This window comes from Chanodichthys erythropterus, chromosome 8 (assembly GCF_024489055.1).
Source record: "Chanodichthys erythropterus isolate Z2021 chromosome 8, ASM2448905v1, whole genome shotgun sequence".
NCBI classification, from domain to species: domain Eukaryota; kingdom Metazoa; phylum Chordata; class Actinopteri; order Cypriniformes; family Xenocyprididae; genus Chanodichthys; species Chanodichthys erythropterus.
In genome coordinates this window covers 12,339,893-12,360,198 of record NC_090228.1, presented here as the reverse complement: position 1 = coordinate 12,360,198, position 20,306 = coordinate 12,339,893, and the positions used below count along the sequence as shown (strand labels likewise).

General features: G+C 35.8%; 1 protein-coding gene across 3 annotated transcripts in view; it reads left to right on the top strand.

The window, feature by feature from the left end:
• Nucleotides 1-20,306, top strand: part of nell2b (neural EGFL like 2b) — a 60,722-nt gene that overhangs the window by 27,955 nt on the left and 12,461 nt on the right. For all 3 annotated transcript variants that reach the window (XM_067391006.1, XM_067391007.1, XM_067391005.1), the window contains exons 13-15: nucleotides 3,112-3,237; nucleotides 10,166-10,288; nucleotides 11,605-11,700. In XM_067391006.1, coding sequence (XP_067247107.1) covers nucleotides 3,112-3,237; nucleotides 10,166-10,288; nucleotides 11,605-11,700 — 345 coding nt within the window. The remainder of the gene's footprint in view (nucleotides 1-3,111; nucleotides 3,238-10,165; nucleotides 10,289-11,604; nucleotides 11,701-20,306) is intronic.

Genomic DNA, 20,306 nt, shown 5'->3' with positions numbered 1-20,306 from the left:
GTGACTCTCACCTTTATCGCTAGGACACCTCCGGCATAGACAATCAATAGACAATTTTGAGGGTGGCATTAGAACTTTTGGTCACCAGTAATGCACAGACAGTGTCTGGAAAAATTTACGCAACACAGTTGTTATAGTAATGTTGCTCCAAGATATCATTATGACTTGACAAAATCAGAGACATATCTGAGAGGACCTGCTGGGTCATAATAGCGCTCTTTATCAAGCACTGTTGGACTTATTTTACCTTTTGGGAATGTGCTGATTTTCCCTGTTGTGATACTAAGTCAGCAATGTCTCTTTGTTTATATGTTTATGCTTTTTGTGGCAATTAACCAATAAAGTTTTAGTTGTCTCTTCACATTAAGCTGGGATAATATATAATAATAATATAAAAGTGTTTCAGCATCCAAATTACACACATCAGCTGAAAATAACTGGCAAGGGCCTCTATATCAAAGACTTTGTCCTGTTAGTTTGGGAGAAATTCAGCATGTTTGAGTGGACTGTTGTAGTCTGTATGTTTGCAGCAGCCTCAGGCATATGAATAATGCCAGTGCCAGTGCGGCTCTGAAATAAACTTTAAATTATTAATTTGGGATTCATATCTTTTAGAACAAAAGCAGCCGAAAAAGGCATTACATTTTCAATTACCGAAATTATGAGTGAGTTTTTTTCCTCCTCAGTTTAGCCTGTGAATCCTCCACAGCAAACACATTGGGACAGATAAGGACAATTTCTCACCACTGTTTACTGTTACACCAAACACATTGCTCTGATGCGGTTAAAGTTTGTTTACAGCTTCCCTGCAATGCCATCTTAAAAAGGAAACTTGACTTTATCAGTCAATTGCTGAAACAACTGGTGGACAAATTCTTTATTATAATTATTATTTCTCAAAAAGTGGTTGCTATGACTCTTTGTTAATAAGTTAATAAGACTTATTTTCAGAGAATATATCTTGATTTAAGAGACTTCTTGGTTGGTTGGTTGGTTGGTTGGTTGGTTGGTTGATTGATTGATTGATTGATTGATTGATTGATTGATTGATTGATTGATTGATTGATTGATTGATTGATTGATTGATTGATTGATTGATTGATTGATTGATTGATTGATTGATTGATTGATTGATTAATTGATTGATTGATTGATTGATTGGATGGATAAGTTGATTGGATGGATGGATGGATGGGTGATGGGTTGGTTGGTTGGTTGGTTGGTTGGTTGGTTGGTTGGTTGGTTGGTTGGTTGGTTGGATGGATGGATGGATGGATGGATGGATGGATGGATGGATGGATGGTTGGATGGATGGATGGATGGATGAGTTGGTTGGTTGAATGGATGGATGGATTGATGGATGGATGAGTTGATTGGATGGATGGATGGATGGATGGATGGATGGATGGATGGATGCATTAGATGGATGGATGGATGGGCGGACTGGATGGATGGATGGATGCATGGATGGATGGGTTGATTGGATGGATGGGTGGATGCATTAGATGGATGGATCTATGGATGGGCGGACTGGATGGATGGATGGATGGGTTGATTGGATGGATGGATGGATGGTTTAGTTGGTTGGTTGGCTGGTTAGCTGGTTGGATGGATGGATGGATGGATGGATTGATGGGGTGGATGGAGTAGGATGGATTGATGGATGATGGATGGATGGATGGGTGGACTGGATGGATGGAAGGATGGTTTGGTTGAATGAATGGATGGATGGATGGGTGGGTTGATTGGATGGATGGATGGTTTAGCTGGTTGGTTAGCTGGTTGGATGATGGATGGATGAGGTGGATGGAGTGGGATGGATTGATGGATGATGGATGGATGGATGGAAGGGTGGACTGGATGGATGGTTTGGTTGAATGGATGGATGGATGGATGGATGGTTTGGTTGATGGTTGGATGGATGGATGGATGGATGGATGGATGGATGGATGGATGGATGGATGGATGGAGTGGTGGCTGGGTGAATGGGTTGATTGTATGGATGGATGGATGGATGAATGAATGGATGGATGATGGGTTGGATGGATGGATGGATGGATGGTTTAGTTGGTTGGTTGGCTGGTTAGCTGGTTGGATGATGGATGGATGGATGGATGGATGGGTTGAGTGGTTGGTTGGTTAGTTGGATGGATGGATTTTATTTTAAACATAAAAGTCACAAAAACCTGTTTGATTTATTGCTAATGGGGTAAGAAAATTTACCTCAAAATATGTTCTCTGAAAACAAGTCTTAATTCTATATCTCAAGCAACTGTTTCATTAAATATATCTTGTTTTAAGGATCTTTTTTTACTGGAAAAGAGACAAAATGCTGATTAAGAACATGATTTTGTGCTGTGTAGATTTAAACAACAACAAAAAAAGAAATCTGAGGAAGATTATATAAAGTGTTCTTGAGGAGGAGAGAGTGGGTGGACTGAAGGACAAGAGCATGTCGATGAAAAGTGTAACAGAAAAACTGGAGGCTGAGAAAGTGAAGGAGGTGGAGGAAAGGGACAGAAAGTGAAAGGTCTAGAAGTGCTCTGTGTTTTGTTAATGCAGTTTAAGAACTGAATTGAGTCACACATATAGCACTGTACATTAATTTCATAACTTTTTATTATAGATGTATTTATCTTCTTTCTTTCATCGAGGCTGCCAAACCTTCAGGCAGATGCATAAAAAGTTTAAATGCTGAATTTGCAGTGAATTTAAAGGAATAGTTAATTTATGAATTTATCATTCTTATCTTTTTCAATGGAAGACAGGGAGTCAAATGGGGTTGGAGGCAACAAAGGCTTGATTAAATAATTGCAGAATTTCATTTTTGTGCCTTTCCTCTAAATATTATTTAAAACATTCTAACATGGCCTTGGCGTTCCTGCTATTTTACAGTCTTAGCAGTTTCCTGCAGCAGTGTAATGTTGTCCGTACAACAGAACGCTCATGATGTAATAACTGGATCTTCCAGCACCCTCGACAAATGCTGTTAATTGATCACAGCTGCGGTGTGAATGGTGGTTTTTGGCAGAGCTTCTTCCCAAATGTTTTGAAAACTGTATTGTGTTCAGGTCATAGTACAGAGTGTCTTGTGTTCTGCTATGGTTGCAGATATTGATGAGTGTGCAGAGGGGAAACACTACTGCAGGGAGAACACAATGTGTATGAACACACCTGGCTCCTTTATGTGTGTCTGTCACACCGGTTACGTCCGTATTGATGATTACTCCTGCACAGGTGAGTACAGAGATCATTATAATGTGTTTTTTGCCTGGGATTTATTAGGAATTATTGTGGATAATGAGAATGGGACACAATGAAGGCTGGATTCAAACCTGTATCAGTTGATCTATTTATCTATCTATCTATCTATCTATCTATCTATCTATCTATCTATCTATCTATCTATCTATCTATCTATCTATCTATCTATCTATCTATCTATCTATCTATCTATCTATCTATCTATCTATCTATCTATCTATCTATCTATCTATCTATGCATCTATCTATGCATCTATCTATCTATCTAATCTTTTAGGGTTAAAATATGTTCTGTTATGTAAATGTTTAGTGTAATTTTAAAAGCATTGTTTTTTGCTATTTTTTATATTTTAATATAAGTAAAAAAAAAAAAAAAAAAAGGACTAATATTTAAATAAATAAAATGTTAAATAAATTATCTCCAGGCAACATACAGACCCAACAAAATTGTATTGTTTGTATATAAATAATATTATTTATTTAGTTATTAATTGTTTTTTATTGTATTAATGAGGTTTGTTTTATGCATCATATCAAGCATTGTTTAACATTATTTTAATATTGCGTGCAATAGAGGAAGAACAAGAATGAAACAAAAAAAGTTCAAGAAAGGCAGCATATGCGAAAGTTTTCACTGATGGAAAGTACAGATGGTACCTGCACCTGATCTTTAACTTAAAAAGCAATTAAATCTCTTCAGGAGCACAGGATAAGGAAGCGAAACACGGCGCAAGGGAACAGCTACACGATAAATGAGCCTTAGTCCTTCTGTGACCTACTTTAAAACTGAATTAATTACAACAAGACCAGGAAGGTTTCTATCTCAATAAATACGGAAAAAAAAAGCATTGAACACCGCACCTGGAATGTAAGGTGCACAACAATTCAGCTTTTATTTTGTAAACTATTCTAGATTTTTTTTCTGCTGATCATCTCAGAAATCCATGAGTAGTCAAGGCCAGCTGCATTGTTATTATTTATTGGTATAATTTATAAGTAGTATGCATTACACCAACCAAGCAATCAAGTTCTCTGACCTCTGTTCATTTTAATGCTGCATGTTGTTGTTTTGTAGGGCTGGATTAATGTATGAAAGTGGACTGTGGAAAAAGTGTCAACATTGCTTGCTTTTTATTGCTTTCTTTGAGCAAATTTGCATAATCTGCGGTTGATGAGAAAACTTGCTGTACATCATTTGAACAGCATAGAGCCCCAACCATGTGGAGGTGTCGAGTCAATTATTCGATAATGTTAAATTTGCCTTTAGAGCACAAATTAAATGGTGTTTACAATGACCTTTCAAAGGCTAAAACTCTATTTGAGTATTGATTCAGAATCAGATTTTGAGTTTGTCTTCTCAAAACTTACAGGTGAGATGTCTTTTAATTTAAATGCACACCCTGCTGCTTTTATATCAATCTAATAAAATCATTACTTGCAGCAGTTATCAGTTGAACTCTATGTTTAATCTTTCCTTCTTCCCTCTGGATCTCTTGCCCATTGATGATTGGTTGAAAGCCTTGCGTCTGTTCTTGATTGGTTCAAAGCTGTGTATCTGCTTCTGTAATTACTTAGAGTCTCTGTGAGGCTGGGGTTCTGATGGCAAAACATTATTATTTTCAATTATTCATGTGTGCAGTCACACAGAGAAATATATTGCATATTTTGCCTGTGGGATTATTATGAGATAATCTGCAGGCTGCAGTCACGACAGTTGAAACTGAAATTCATTTAATTTGGATGCTGTAATAGACGATACCTGATATAAAACGAGAACACTTTTAATCAGACGATCTTATTTTAATTTAAAACATCAGAAGTTATTGGAATTACTGTAATTATTTTAATTGTGCTCCACTGTTTCCATATCTGTTCATTAAAGCTCTGTCTTGCCTTCATGATCAGCTCAGTGATATTTACTAATTACATCTTTTACTTGGCAATGAACAAACTTGTAGACGTGATAAGAGGTTTTTTTTTCAGTTACATGAACAGTACCAGTCATTAGTTAGCGTTTATTGTTTAAAAAAAGAATAAGCCTGTTATGGAGTTCCTCTTTCTCCTTTCTTTCTGTCTTCATTAGTTCCTCTTGAGCAGTCAGCAGATGTTAAGCTTAAAAGCTCATTTATGTGCTGTTCTGGAAAGAGATGTCCATGTATGTTTCTTCAAAGATCAGAGAGGTTTCACCTTCGTTTAGTTTCTATTTTTCAAGGGATTGTTCACCCTGAAATTAAAATGATTGTCATTTACTCGCCCTCATGTCATTCCAAATCTGTGTGACTTTGCTTTGTGGAACACAAAAGGAGATGTTTTGAAGAATGTTCACACTGTTCTGTCACATACAATGAAAGTGGATGGTGACCAGGCTTTCAAGCTCCAAAAATCATCATAAAAGCATCATAAAGGTGGTCCTTTTGATTCATTCACTATATTCAAAGTCTTTTAAAGCCATATGAAATGTTTGTGTGAGAAATTATACTGAAAGGCCTGAAAGGCATTCTTTTACATTGTAGAAAAGAGCAACTTGGATGTTCTGCTAAACATCTCCTTTTGTTTTCCACAGAATAAACAAGTCATACAAGTTTCCAAAGATGTGAGGATGAGTAAATGATTTTAATTTTTGGATGTACTATCGCTTTCATTGTACAAACACAAAGAATCATCTCTTCCAAAAGTGATTTTTTTTTTTTTTTTTGCATGCTTGATAAGAGGCATAGAATGAATATGATTTTTGTCTCTCTGTTCGGTGTGAAAAGAAGCAGAGCATTCAGACTGAATATGTGATCTGCATTATTTTGGTGAACGATGCTCAATTCAGCTGGAAATGCATCCTGAGATGTTCATAGACAAGGAACCGCAGCATAAAAACACCCAGCCAATCAGCATCATTCATCAGACAAAGTATATTTTAATGAGATGATTTAATGACATTTTAATGAGTGTGATTTAAGATCTGTGTTGAAAGATTTATGACTAAAGATGATTAGGCAGTTTCACTTCACTGGAGGGAATTTGAGGAGATGAAAAGTGACACGTGGTGAAGAAAAAGACACCAGACAGGTGTAAACACTGGGATTTTGGGAGATTAAACAGAAAAGAAGGAAACGCTAAGACCTATCTATCTATCTATCTATCTATCTATCTATCTATCTATCTATCTATCTATCTATCTATCTATCTATCTATCTATCTATCTATCTATCTATCTATCTATCTATCTATCTATCATCTATCTATCTATCTATCTATCTATCTATCTATCTATCTATCTATCTATCTATCTATCTATCATCTTCTATTGGAATATAATATAAAATGTAATTTATTTCTGTGTTGGAAAAGCTACATTTTCAGCATCATTTCTCCAGTCTTCAGTGTCACATGATCCTTCAGAAATCATTTTAATATGTTGATTTGCTGCTCAAGAAACATTTATTATTATTATCAATGTTAAAAACAGTTGTATACTTTTTTTCAGGATTCCTTGATGAATAGAAAGTTCAAAAGAACAGCAATTATCTGAAATACAAAGCTTTTGTAACATTATTACTACCGATAAAAAGTTTGGGGTCTGTAAAAATTTTAATTTTAATTTTTTTGAGAAGAATTTAAAGAAATTCATATTTTTTTTCAGCAAGGATGCATAAAATCGATCAAAAGTGACAGTAAAGACATTTAAAATGTAACAAAAGATTAGATTTCAAATAAATGCTGTTCTTTTCAACTTTCTATTCATCAAAGAATCCTGGAAAAAAATATTGTACACAAATATTTTGTACATCTGTACACAATAAATGTTTCTTGAGCACCAAATCAGCATATTAAAATGATTTCTTAAGGATCATGTGACACTGAAGACTGGAGTAATGATGCTGAAAATTCAGCTTTGCATCACAGGAATAAATTACTTTGTGAAATATATTCAAATAGAAAACAGTTATTTTAAATTGTAATAATATTTCACAATGTTACTGATTTTACTGTATTTTTAATTAAATAAATGCAGCCTTGGTGAGCAGAAGAAACTTCTTTTAAAGCCATTAAAAATCTTACCGATCCCAAACTTATGAACGGTAGTGTATATATATAGATATAGATATAGATATATAGATGGTAGCTGACAGATCTGCCCATCTGGAAGGTAGAAAGTAAATGTGTGAGAGAAGGAGTGAAGAGCTTTGTTAATGAGTAATTAGAACGATAATTGGTGTCATTTTAGCTTTCATGGGCAGATGAGTCAACGCAGATGAGAAATCAGACCACACAAACATGTCCACTGTGAGGGATTCATCTCAGTCAAACGCTGCTTGGCATGACTGTTTAATATTACTGATTGAGGTAAACAGAGCTGGCGTCAGGGAAGCCAATGGAGCTGAAATTGGACCAAATTGTTTATTGGCTTAAATATCATACTTTTTTTCAATGAGTCTTACAATGAGGGTAAAAAAGTGCTAAATCGATCATTTTAAAAGCTACAGTTGAATTTAGGCATTACAACTATAATGTAAAGTATGAAAAATAGATTTAAAGGTGCCCTAGAACTTTTTTTTAAAAGATGTAATATACGTCTAAGGTGTCCCCTGAATGTGTCTGTGAAGTTTCAGCTCAAAATACCCCATAGATTTTTTTTTAATTCATTTTTTTAACTGCCTATTTTGGGGCATCATTAAATATGCGCCGATTCAGGCTGTGGCCCCTTTAAATTCTCATGCTCCCCGCCTCCGAGCTCGCGCTTGCCTTGAACAGTGCATAAACAAAGTTCACACAGCTAATATAACCCTCAAAATGGATCTTTACAAAGTGTTCATCATGCAGCATGTCTAATCGTGTAAGTACAGTGTTTATTTGAATGTTTACATTTGATTCTGTATGAGTTTGAGGCTATGCTCTGTGGCTAAAGCTAACATTACACACTGTTGGAGAGATTTATAAAGAATGTTTATGAATGTTTATAAAGTTGTGTTTATGAATTATACAGACTGCAAGTGTTTAAAAATGAAAAAAGCGACGGTTCTCGTCTACGTGAATACAGTAAGAAACGATGGTAACTTTAACCACATTTAACAGTACATTAGCAACATGCTAACAAAACATTTAGAAAGACAATTTACAAATATCACTAAAAATATCATGATATCATGAATCATGTCAGTTATTATTGCTCCATCTGCCATTTTTCGCTGTTGTCCTTGCTTGCTTAACTAGTCTGATGATTCAGCTGTACACATCCAGGCATGTAATCCCTTTCATAATGTTGGGAACATGGGCTGGCATATGCAAATATTGGGGGCGTTCCGTAACAGTCGGTGTTACGTTGAGATTCGCTTGTTCCTCGGAGGTCTTTTAAACAAATGAGATTTATATAAGAAGGAGGAAACAATGGTGTTTGAGACTCACTGTATGTCATTTCCATGTACTGAACTCTTTTTATTTAACTATGCCAAGATAAATTCAATTTTTGAATCAAGGGCACCTTTAAAAAAATGCAGTGTTATTTTTATAAGGTTCACTGAAGTTTCTCCACTGTTTTTATACAGTAACTTCACAATTCTCTCTGAGAGTCTCTCTGGTTCTCCTTAACTTTTGGCTGCTTTGGGAACATTTCGCCCCAAACAGAAATATTAATAACAGAGCTGAAGCAGAGGACCTTTCATTGGCATTTCAGGCAGGCTGAGTGAAGACTTTCTTTTAGTATGGGTCATCTGGCGGTCATTGTAAGACTGTAACATTGTGAGATGATTGTTGAATGTTTCATGATCAAGTTCAATTCAAGATTCAAGAAAGATTTTTTTTTTTAAATTACTACTATACTGTTGACCCCTATTCTATTAAACCATAAATGGACTGCTTCCCTGTCTTTATTATAAATCACAGTCATGTCAGAGTAGCTCATTGTTCATTGCAGTCAGACTTCAACCATTTGATTGCCATTTTCAGCACATATTGTAGTAAACCCTTTAAAATGTAATGAGGATGGAAGGATGGAACAGTGCAAACTAAATCTGAGCCTTTTTCCAGCTGATGAACAATAAAAACATCGACAGCCAATCACAATCCATCATGCTTTAAAGGTATAGTTGACCTAAAAATGAAAATTATGCCATGATTTACTCACTTTCAAGCTGTCCTAGGTGTATATAGGTGTCTCTTCTTTCCGACGAACACAATCGGAATTATATTAAAATATATCCTGGCTCTTCCAAGCTTTATAATGGTAGAGAAGGGGGTGTGAGATTTTTGAAGCCCTAAAAAGTGCATCCATCCATCATAAAAGTAATCCATACGGCTCGAGGGGGGTTCATAAAGGCCTTCTGAAGCAGAGAGATGGGTTTTTGGATGAAAAATATCCATATTTAAAACTTTATAAACTATAAAAAGTAGCTTCCGGTAGACGGCCGTAGACTCGCTGTTCAAACAAATAGGGCTGGGCAATTATTTGTCAAGCACCTCTTCTCTTATATCGAAATCCTCCAACATTTCTCTTTAAAAATTCTCATTTTAGACTTCTAACTCATGACCGGTATTTTGTTTTGCTCTATCTTCTGCGCTTCCGCGTTCTTCAATACGTCATGCGAGAGCATGTGTCCAAGTGCATAAACTCTTTGACAGCATCTCAAATGTGCAGACAACCTTCAGCAAAGACTGTGGCATATTATTTTTGCACAAAAGTGTCAGTTATTCCCTAAGCACTGTGCTCATACACATCTGACTCCTTCCCCTTTTAGTGTTTTATTCTTTCTTTCTGTCTCTTTCTCTCTCCTTCTGCCTGTTTTTCATCTTTGAGTGAGATGGAATTGTATTCCCTCCGAGAGAAAAGGCAGCAAGGAAGATGCAGAACGTGCAAAAAGTTAGAGGAAAGTGTGCAAAAACACACTGACGCACACTCCCCTTGTGTTTTCAGAGCATGATGAGTGTGTGCGTGGACTGAATACTTGTGACGAAAACGCTCTTTGCTTCAATATGGTTGGTGGACACAGTTGTTCCTGTAAACCAGGGTACGTCGGTAATGGGACCGTCTGCAGAGGTAAGCGCAAACATCTGAACTCCAGTCTCTGTATTACAGGAAAAATTTATGATTTTCAGTAACAAATTTAATTGTTTATAAAAATATGATCATGAATACATTTATAAGCTCATGATAATATAATGTTAAGTTTGAAATTAAAGTATTTCTCAATCATTAAAAACATATTTTTGAGTTAGTCAAGCCCTGATTGTAACGCGTTACTTTTAAAGGTGCCGTAGAACGTCTTTTCAAAAGATGTAATATAAGTCTAAGGTGTCCCCTGAATGTGTCTGTGAAGTTTCAGCTCAAAATACCCCATAGATTTTTTTTTTTTATTAAATTTTTTAACTGCCTATTTTGGGTATCATTAAATATGCGCCGATTTAGGCTGCGGCCCCTTTAAATGTTCACGCTCCCCGCCCCCGGAGCTCGCGCTTGCCTTAAACAGCATAAACAAAGTTCACACAGCTAATATAACCCTCAAAATGGATCTTTACAAAGTGTTCGTCATGCAATATGTCTAATCGTGTAAGTGTGGTATTTATTTGGATGTTTACATTTGATTCTGAATGAGTTTGATAGTGCTCCGTGGCTAAAGCTAATATTACACACTGTTGGAGAGATTTATAAAGAATGAAGTTGTGTTTATGAATTATACAGACTGCAAGTGTTTAAAAAATGAAAATAACGACTTGTCTCTGTGAATACAGTAATAAACGATGGTAACTTTAACAACATTTAACAGTACATTAGCAACATGCTAATGAAACATTTAGAAAGACAGTTTACAAATATCACTAAAAATATCATGGATCATGTCAGTTATTATTGCTCCATCTGCCATTTTTCGCTGTAGTTCTTGCTTGCTTACCTAGTCTGATGATTCAGCTGTACACATCCATACGTTTTGCCCTTGTCTAATGCTTAAATATGGGCTGGCATATGCAAATATTTGGGACATACATATTAATGATCCCGACTGTTACGTAACAGTCGGTGTTATGTGGAGATTCGCCTGTTCTTCTGAGGTCTTTTAAACAAATGAGATTTATAAAAGGAGGAAACAATGGTGTTTGAGACTCAGTGTATGTCATTTCCATGTACTGAACTCTTTTTATTTAACTATGCCAAGATAAATTCAATTTTTAATTCTAGGGCACCTTTAAAAGTAACTCTCCCCAAGAGTGGAAATCAGTACTTTTTGCATCTCTACACTGTACACATGCATTAGCTCAGCTTCTGGTTTGCACAGACTTTGAACAGAATTTTTTATTGGTATGTTGTAGCCCTTCTGAAATGTGTGTTGACCCCTGTGTCTTGTGTTTGGTGTGCAGCGCTCTGCGAGGGCCAGTGTCTCAACGGAGGTTCTTGCGTCAATCCAGATACCTGCGTCTGCCAGCAAGGCTTCACTGGAAAGAGATGCGAGACAGGTAAGACGCAATTAGGTCAATGGAAGGGCATTTCCCGTAACCTTTCAACGGGAGCCAGAGCAGAGTGGAGAAAAGTGTACATCATATTCACATACTGTGATGTTGCCCCTCAAGAGTTTTCATATTACAGTGATGGACTGAGTTGGTAGAAATATTGAGCTGTAGGAGCTGCAGAAAGCATGGAGGAGAGGTGATTTATTTTTGATATTTTCCAGGCGGGTGAGATGATTTCCATGAATGTGAACATAAACAAAGATGTCTCTCTGTGGACTGTGCAATATTTCATGACACTGTAGATATGCATGTTTGCTATGAATTTGATGAATAATGATGAAAATCTAAAGCGATGCTTGCACTAGTTGCTATAGTTATTCACTATATTTTTCTGATTGCATAATATTACTATATAGTATTATAATGCAGAAAATAACAAATAAAATTGTATTTCATTATAATTAAAATACTACATTATTATAAAAAATAATATTTTCATTAGTCTAAATGTTACTTATTCTCGACAACAATTTTAACAAAAAAAGTTAGATATTAATAATATATTTAAATATAATATAAATTAATATTAAAAAGACAAATATAAATACTTAATATAATTATATAATAATGGATATAAATATTTTAGTTAATGTTAATATATTGAAATGTATAAATATATTGTTATATAATTTAACGTGAGTTAAATGTTAGTGTAAATACATAACTACATAACATTTTAACAATGATGATTATGAAAATTTGAATTATATTAAGTTAAATATTAATATATTTTCAGTAGTTGATACCAATGCTAGTGAAATTCCATTATAATGATTTTAAATGAATTTTTAATAGGCTATAAATTATAAATATTATTTTTTTGTTGTTTATGTTTTGTTTGTTCTTCCTTGTATTGTCAATCAGCAAGATTCAGTGGTCAGCTTTGTTTAATTGAATTTTAAATATACTAACTGTGAAGATAGATGTAACTTGTTTCCCTCGACATTGTGTTTTAACCAAATGAGACATGAAAGCGTGAAAATATAGATCACATCTCTTCCGTGTAATTTCAGTTTGTGTCCTAATCAACCACAACACGTGATGCACGACAAGACGTCTTGTAGTTGCTTTGTTTGTATTTTGTCACACTGCACTGACTAGCCCCGTCCAAACCTCACAGCTGTATATTAAGCATTAAATATGTTCAGAAGGGCTGTGATTTTGTGGCTTCATGCAGTATTTTGCTTTTAGTGTTGACAGAAAAATTACTTGATGCTGAGAAGTTGTCATGTCATGGTAAGGACAAGTTCTTGGTGCAGAATTCAGAAAGGAAGCACAATGCAAAAAAAAAAAAAAAAAATCTGTATTTTGTCTTTTCTTTCATTAAAAAAATACCTATATAATTTGTTTTTTCAGACAATATGGCCTAAATTATTTTCCTAGCCAATTGGGTAACAAGCCAAAAATACTGATGACTTCTTTTGCAGTGCAGGCTTCTTTTGGCAGGTACGATTTCAAGCGAGCCACTGAACTCTGGAACAGCAGAAGAGAGACAGACATGAAGCTTTTTTATGGCTCTGGGGATCTGTGTGTGTGTGTGAGTGAGTGAGTGAGATAGAGAAGCAGAGACCTCAGAACCTTTTGCTCAATGTTACCCAGCAGGGCATCTGCCGATGGTTTTTTACAAACCGGTCCAACACCCACACGCTCCTATGTGTGAGTGACAGAGGGATGATGAAGGGAAAGAGAAAAAGAGGAGTGAGGAGAGAGGAAATGAGGAGGCATGGGGACTAAAGGAGACAGCTGGTGGAGAGATAGAGAGAAGATAGAGTGAGGTGTGGTTTGCGAGACACTGTGTGTGCTGAACGCCTGACTCACCGTTCTTGGAGGGAGAACTGGCTGACACACAGACAAACTCACAGCTATGTTACGTGGGTCAGATTTTGCCTACATTAAACCAAATGTCCCCACAAGGTTTGTAAAAACTGAAAATACCTACATAGGAAAATGGCTTAATAAACACGGCAAAACCTAGTTCTTCTCATTTTTTAGCTTTATTTATTTATTTGGTTGTTAGTTAATAACACTTTACAATAAGGTCCCATTAGTTAACGGCAGTTAATGCATTAAATATAAATATAGTTCTCTCATGAAACTCTAGATGGCGCAGGCTGATGGGTCTTAACGCAAGCTGATGATAATTACAGCATTAACTACTGGCACAAGCTGATTGGTCCATGTCATATCTGCAGCCAATGAGTGCTTCAGAGTTTCTCTAAAACCCCCCACCTTCCCCAGCTCCACCTGTATAGATCTGCTATGGTTATTGATGCTATTTGTGCAGCAGCAGTATGTCTTACTCTCAGCAATGTATTGGTGTATGTATTGGCAGTAGCAAGTTCCTGTACTTACTCTGCAGCAGCAGCAATAATCAACAACAACAGCAATAATCTACAGCAGCGTAGCAGATATATTCCGCAAAGACCAAATACGTTAACATTGTCATATCCATTAACCTGCAAACAATCTTCCGAGAGTTGTCATGATAGAACTGATATTAAGTAACAATGAGCAATACATTTGTTACAGTATTTATTCATTAATTTAGTTAATGGAAAGACAACTGTTCATTGTTAGTTCATATTAGCTTGGGTCAATTCAATAATATTTACAGATACAACTTTTGATTTTATAATGTGTTAGTAAATGTTGAAATCAACATTAAATATTAATAAATACTTTAGAAGTATTTTTCATTGTTAGTTCATGTTAGCTATGTAATTAATGTTAACATATGGAACCTTATTGTAAAGTGTTATTTATTTATTGTTTTTGTTTGTGAATTACATTAACAAAAAGTACAGACAAAAACAAAAACAAAAAAACGTTTACAGAGAGACAAGAAAAAATCAGAGGAAAAATGTTGTACGGAAAAAACAAACCACATTTATTTATTTATTTGCTTGTTCGTTTTTTATCTTTTTTTTTGTATGCATTTGTTCGTTCGTCCGTTCGTACCAAAAGAAAGTACAGGAAAAAAACTTCTTTACAGAGAAAAAAAAATTAGAGAAGAAAAACACCAAGAACACATCTTATTTATTTATTTATTTTTAGAAAAATCATAAATATTTAATTATTAATACATTTTATGTCATAGAGTTTCTTCTTTTTTTACATTTGTAAAAATCCTAAAACTTTTTCTTATTTTCACAACAAGTTAGATTTTAAAACCCACATTTTTTATTGAGGGCTCTGACTTTTGGACACCACCATATGTATTTATGTTGAAGTTTTTTTTTTTTTTTTTTTGATGTTGTGGTATATGTGTATATGTGAGAGAGTCAGATTATGCGCTTTATGGTTGTTTTGTGTGCTCAGTCGTCCGTAATCCCTCATGATTCCTCCCTCATGTTTTCTTTCTTCCTCTGAAGGGAAATATAATGTTATGACAAAGGCACAAAGAGGATAAATATTGCACAAACAAACATGATAGGCAAAGAAAAGTCTGTTCTCCATCCCTTTTGAAACCTCCTATCCTTCCACTAAAGAAACTGCATTATTAAACTCTCTGTCTTTGTCAGTAAGCTTCTTCTTCTTTTTTTTTTTATCTACACCAGCTTGATGTTGGCACATACGACCACATATGGCGACTCCCTGCCAGTTTTGTAAATACAAAGCAATCCATTAGTTCAGGGGATAGTGTACTCCTGGTATAAAAGAGAAATTATTTGATAAGAGCATTGTTTTCATTGTTATTCTGTTCTTTTAATGAGAGTAATCGACTGAAGCACAAAGACACAGAATTATCTTCTCCATCAAATATCCTGCTGCAGAGATGCTTTCTGAATAAGAATCACTCCCTTTTTATCTTGCTCTGAAAAAGAAAGCTGCAGAGAGTCACATTTTCTTTCATATTCAGCTCTTACCTCTTAGAAGACTGGCACCATGTATTATCCATCAGATTGGCTCAGATGCTTCACACACGCTCTGTTCATAAAGGAAACCCAATTACAGCAGGTCCTCAGGGGTTAAACGCCTTGGGCTCGGGGGTCCTTTCTCTTAAACAAGACGTTTCTGCAGGCTACTTGTTAATTCTTTATGTGATGGTTGTATAGCAAGAGGACGTAAGCACTTTCAACTTGCGGATAAAATGGCTGCATTCTATCACTGATCACCTTAACTGTGTCTTTGCACCAGGACGGGAGTCTTGAGAAGTGTTTACTCATAATATAAAGCTAGATTGGAGCCCTACCCCTATCAAATTTTAATGTGAATATCTTCAGAAGCTCTAGTGAGAAAGTCCCACCGGGAGGAGCGTAACATTGTGTGTACAAAGAGATTCAAAACAGCTGCTGGTTCTGTCCTCCGATAAAACTTCTCCATGTTTATTTAAGCGCTCTGATTATGTCTGCTTCATTAGGTTCGTGTATTCTAAGGCGTTACTCATCATGTCTAATGAGGTGGAGCTAATTAGAGTTTAGCTGTTGAACGTCTTCCCTTACTGTGCAACACAAACCTCTGTTTTATTCTGATTAACACTGCACAACTAATATATAATAGGTCTATTATTTATAAAGTAATCATTTCATGTAAGTGTTTACTTTCTAAATGCTCATTCCTGGTCCTGATGTTTCATCATGTTATTCCAAAGAAACTTTTTGTTTCACTGAATATCAGTTTCACTCTGAAATACGTCACCATCGCCAATAAAACGGGTTGCGAACAGTAATTCACTTTCGGCTTTAAAGATAAGACTTTTCTCTGAATCGCCGCTTTTATTGGGGAACTCTTGAGGATCTGCTATCTGTCTTCTCACCGAGAAAAGGTGTGCTTTTAAACTCCCTGTTCAAAAAAAGAAAAAAATGTCAGACTTTGTTTGAGAATGGGACCAGGCTTTCATGCACACAACCGCACTTAGAGTCCCTCGTTTGCATCGAGGCCCTTCTGCAGTGCCGAGCTCCCCAGCGAGTCCCAGCAGTGGGAGTGAATCTGTTCATTAGTGTGAGGATGGAGGGGGAGGATGAAGGGAAGGGGGGAGAAAACGAGAGCAGGGCAGATGAAGGAGATAGCTGGGATGGGAACAGCCAAGATGTTAAGGGACTGAGTGGATTGATGACTTACCGTTTGAAGAATCATCCCTGATTAAATTGACTTGAGGATACCACTGTGGACCCATAACTATCCCTTCCTCATGGGATTGTAAATTGTAGATCTTGTAGATACTGTATGCGTATATATAGTATATTTTTCACCCTAATACTCTTGATTATCTTAAAGGGGGTCCTATTATGCTCTTTTTTTTTTTGCATTTTCAACTTTCTTTAGTGCTGTTTGAGCATGAAACGGTCTGCAAAGTTACAAAGCAAGTTACTACAAAGGGAGTTATTCTCTTTATCAGTAAGCACTGTTTCTGAACTCCCTGAAATGCCTCAATTGTAGTCTCGAATTTTCTTCTAGGAACGTTCACATCAAAATATACCTCATTAAGGGTGTTTTCACACCTGAGCATTTGTTTCGGAACAAACAATCGCTCCAAGATCGCCTGAACGAGGTGGTCTCGGCCCGATTGCAAATGAACTCAAGGCCGGTTCGCTTGTGGTGTGAAAGCAATTGGACCCAATGAAGCAACAAACCAAACGATATCATATTTCATAACGGGAAATGTGTTATATAAAATCCAGCAGTGTTTGATTCTGTGAGTGAGCACATTAGTTAGGCTACTGCAGTTAAACGTCTTAAAACGTTGTGTAATCACGCTTCTCAGTGCAAGAACGCTGTCCCGATGAAGCCTTGATTCCCACTTTAGCTGCATTATAACATTCATAGTGTTTGCTTGTGTCTTGACACAGCGCTGGAAGATACAAAGAGATCGCGCTTGAATTAATACGAATGTAGTATATAATTTAACAGCAGGAATGATGGCTACATTCGTATTGTGTTGTATGCGTTTGTCTCGACAGTAGGTACTAAACAAGCCACAATATGCTCATGAAGCGAACTTGTCAGTCATTTTAATAGATAACGCAGAGTAAACTCTGACCAATAAGGGGACAGTTGTACACGCATGGGACTTGCATGAACACATTTTGGTATGCTTTGAGATATTGCCTTGTGAAAGCAGACCGAACCAAGAAGAAAATGCAACATTAACAAATTAAGTCCCTGTTTCAGAACAAAAAAGAATACAATCGTTCTATAGGTGTGAAAACACCCTTAAATAATTCCCATCGATGGCATATGCAAAAAAAGGATGATGCCTAGTTGAGTTGCTTTAGTATGGTGTAGTGTGGTGAAACTTGCAGTTATGGTGAAGCCGGTGACATTTCCGAGACCCACTTAAAGCGGTTGACCAATTACAACACACTGGTCCAGGCGAACCAATCAGAGCACATTGCGCTTTTTGGAAAGAAGAGGCTCTATTAGGTGTGACATACAAGAACTAGCGACGAAAGATGACTGTCACCTTGCGTTGGCTGCGTCTCTTAAAGGATTAGTTCACTTTCAAATAAAATTTTCCTGATAATTTACTCACCCCCATGTCATCCGAGATGTCCATGTCCTTCTTTCTTCAGTCGAAAAGAAATTGAGGTTTTTTTATGAAAACATTCCAGGATTATTCTCCTTATAGTGGACTTCAATGGACTCCAAACGGTTGAAGGTCAAAATTACAGTTTCAGTGCAGCTTCAAAGGACTTTAAACGATACCAGACGAGGAATAAGGGTCTTATCTAGCGAAACGCTGTATGTCCTACCCCTTCCCTATTCTACTTATGGAAAAAATCATGTGAGGAAAGCGTAGGACACACAGCATAACCTTTTTGAAGAATACGAAAGAGTGGTTTTGGTGGAACCATTTGGAAGGCGATCATTTGTTTATATAAAGCATATACATTAAAATTGTTTCCGAAAATGACAGATCGATTTGCTAGATAAGACCCTTATTCCTCGTCTGGTATCATTTAAAGCCCTTTGAAGCTGCACTGAAACTGTAATTTTGACCTTCAACCGTTTGGAGGCCATTGAAGTCCACTATAAGGAGAATAATCCTGGAATGTTTTCTTAAAAAACCTTAATTTCTTTTCGAATGAAGAAAGAATGACATGGACATGGAAAAATAAATTATCAGGAAAATTTTATTTAAAAGTGAACTAATCCTTTAAATATCTATATCAGCACAAATCAATAGTCTATTTTGTCATTCAAAATATCATTCCACATGGCTCATATTGTTATGAAAATATAGGTGACAAACAGTTAGAACAGCCTCTGTCTGTGCCGTCTTGACATATTTGCTCACTTTCATCACGTTTGATTTTATTCTATGCACTGACTTGTTTGCTAAACTGAACAGCCAATCAGAGTTCTCTCTCTCAACGATGCGGCTGTCATGGACAGACGGTGATTCAACATGCTCAATTGGTCAAAATACCCCCGACGATGTCCAACTAGTGATGACTGTGCAGAACACACCACAAAAACTGGGCTGGCCGATGCTCAGCGACATCAGGGCCTACACTGTACACTCTAAAAAATGAAACATTGGTTCAACAAATAAAAATATGTTAACGTTTTCCACTAGAATTTTTAACTTAAGCCAGTTGGGAGAATTACATTAATTCAAAGCAATATTTTGAGTTGATCCAACATAATGTTTTAAGTAAGGTGAAGATGTTTTTTGCCACAATAAAAACACATTTCTAAGTAACATGAACTTAATAATTGTCAACATGAATGCAAATATTTAAGTTGATCCAACATAATGTTTTAAGTAAGGTGAAGACGCTTTTTGGACACACTAAAATGTATTTCTAAGTAACTAACTTACCAAGCACCGCTTGTCACCATGATGGTAAATCTCCAAAAACCCTCTTCTAAATTAGCATAACAAAACACTAATTACTGCTAAATCTCCCTTACCATTAATCTTGTGCAAAAAAACATTATATAACACTTAATTTTAGCATTTACTCTCCCTTTCAAGTGCCATGGGCAAAGCATGATGGGAAATATAAATCCCAGCCTAGTTTCACTTAACTTAAGTTCGTCTAAATCAAAAGAAGTGTTCATACAACTCAAAACAATGACACACGTTTACACGTCATCAGATTGTATTTTACATTAACAGAACTTAAAATTAAATACATTTTTGATTAAGTGAAAATGTTAAACTATGACAAGTCATGATAGTATATCGAATCAAGGCATAATTTGTGTGTCATCCAAGCTCAATAAAATAACAAAGTAAAAAGTCTAACAGCATTTCAGAACTTGATTTTTTATTTCACAACAATATATATTTTTAAGTAATGACTAAAGGCCCCCTGAATTAGTTTTTAGAGTGTAAAAAAGAATTGTAAAAAAGTAAGTTACCTGGTTAAGTTACCAGTTCATTGAAATTAAAAATTTGAGTTAATGTAATGAAGGCGATTAGTTTAATGAACAGAAACTCAAAATATTATGTTATCTGAACCACATTAATTATCTAAGTTCATTTGACAAAAGAAAAAAACGTTTTTTTACATTGGATCTAAACAGAGCGTTGCTGACAGACTGGGAAGAGAGGTGCTGCAATAATGTAAAATATGAGAAAAATAAGTTGTTTTATAACATTT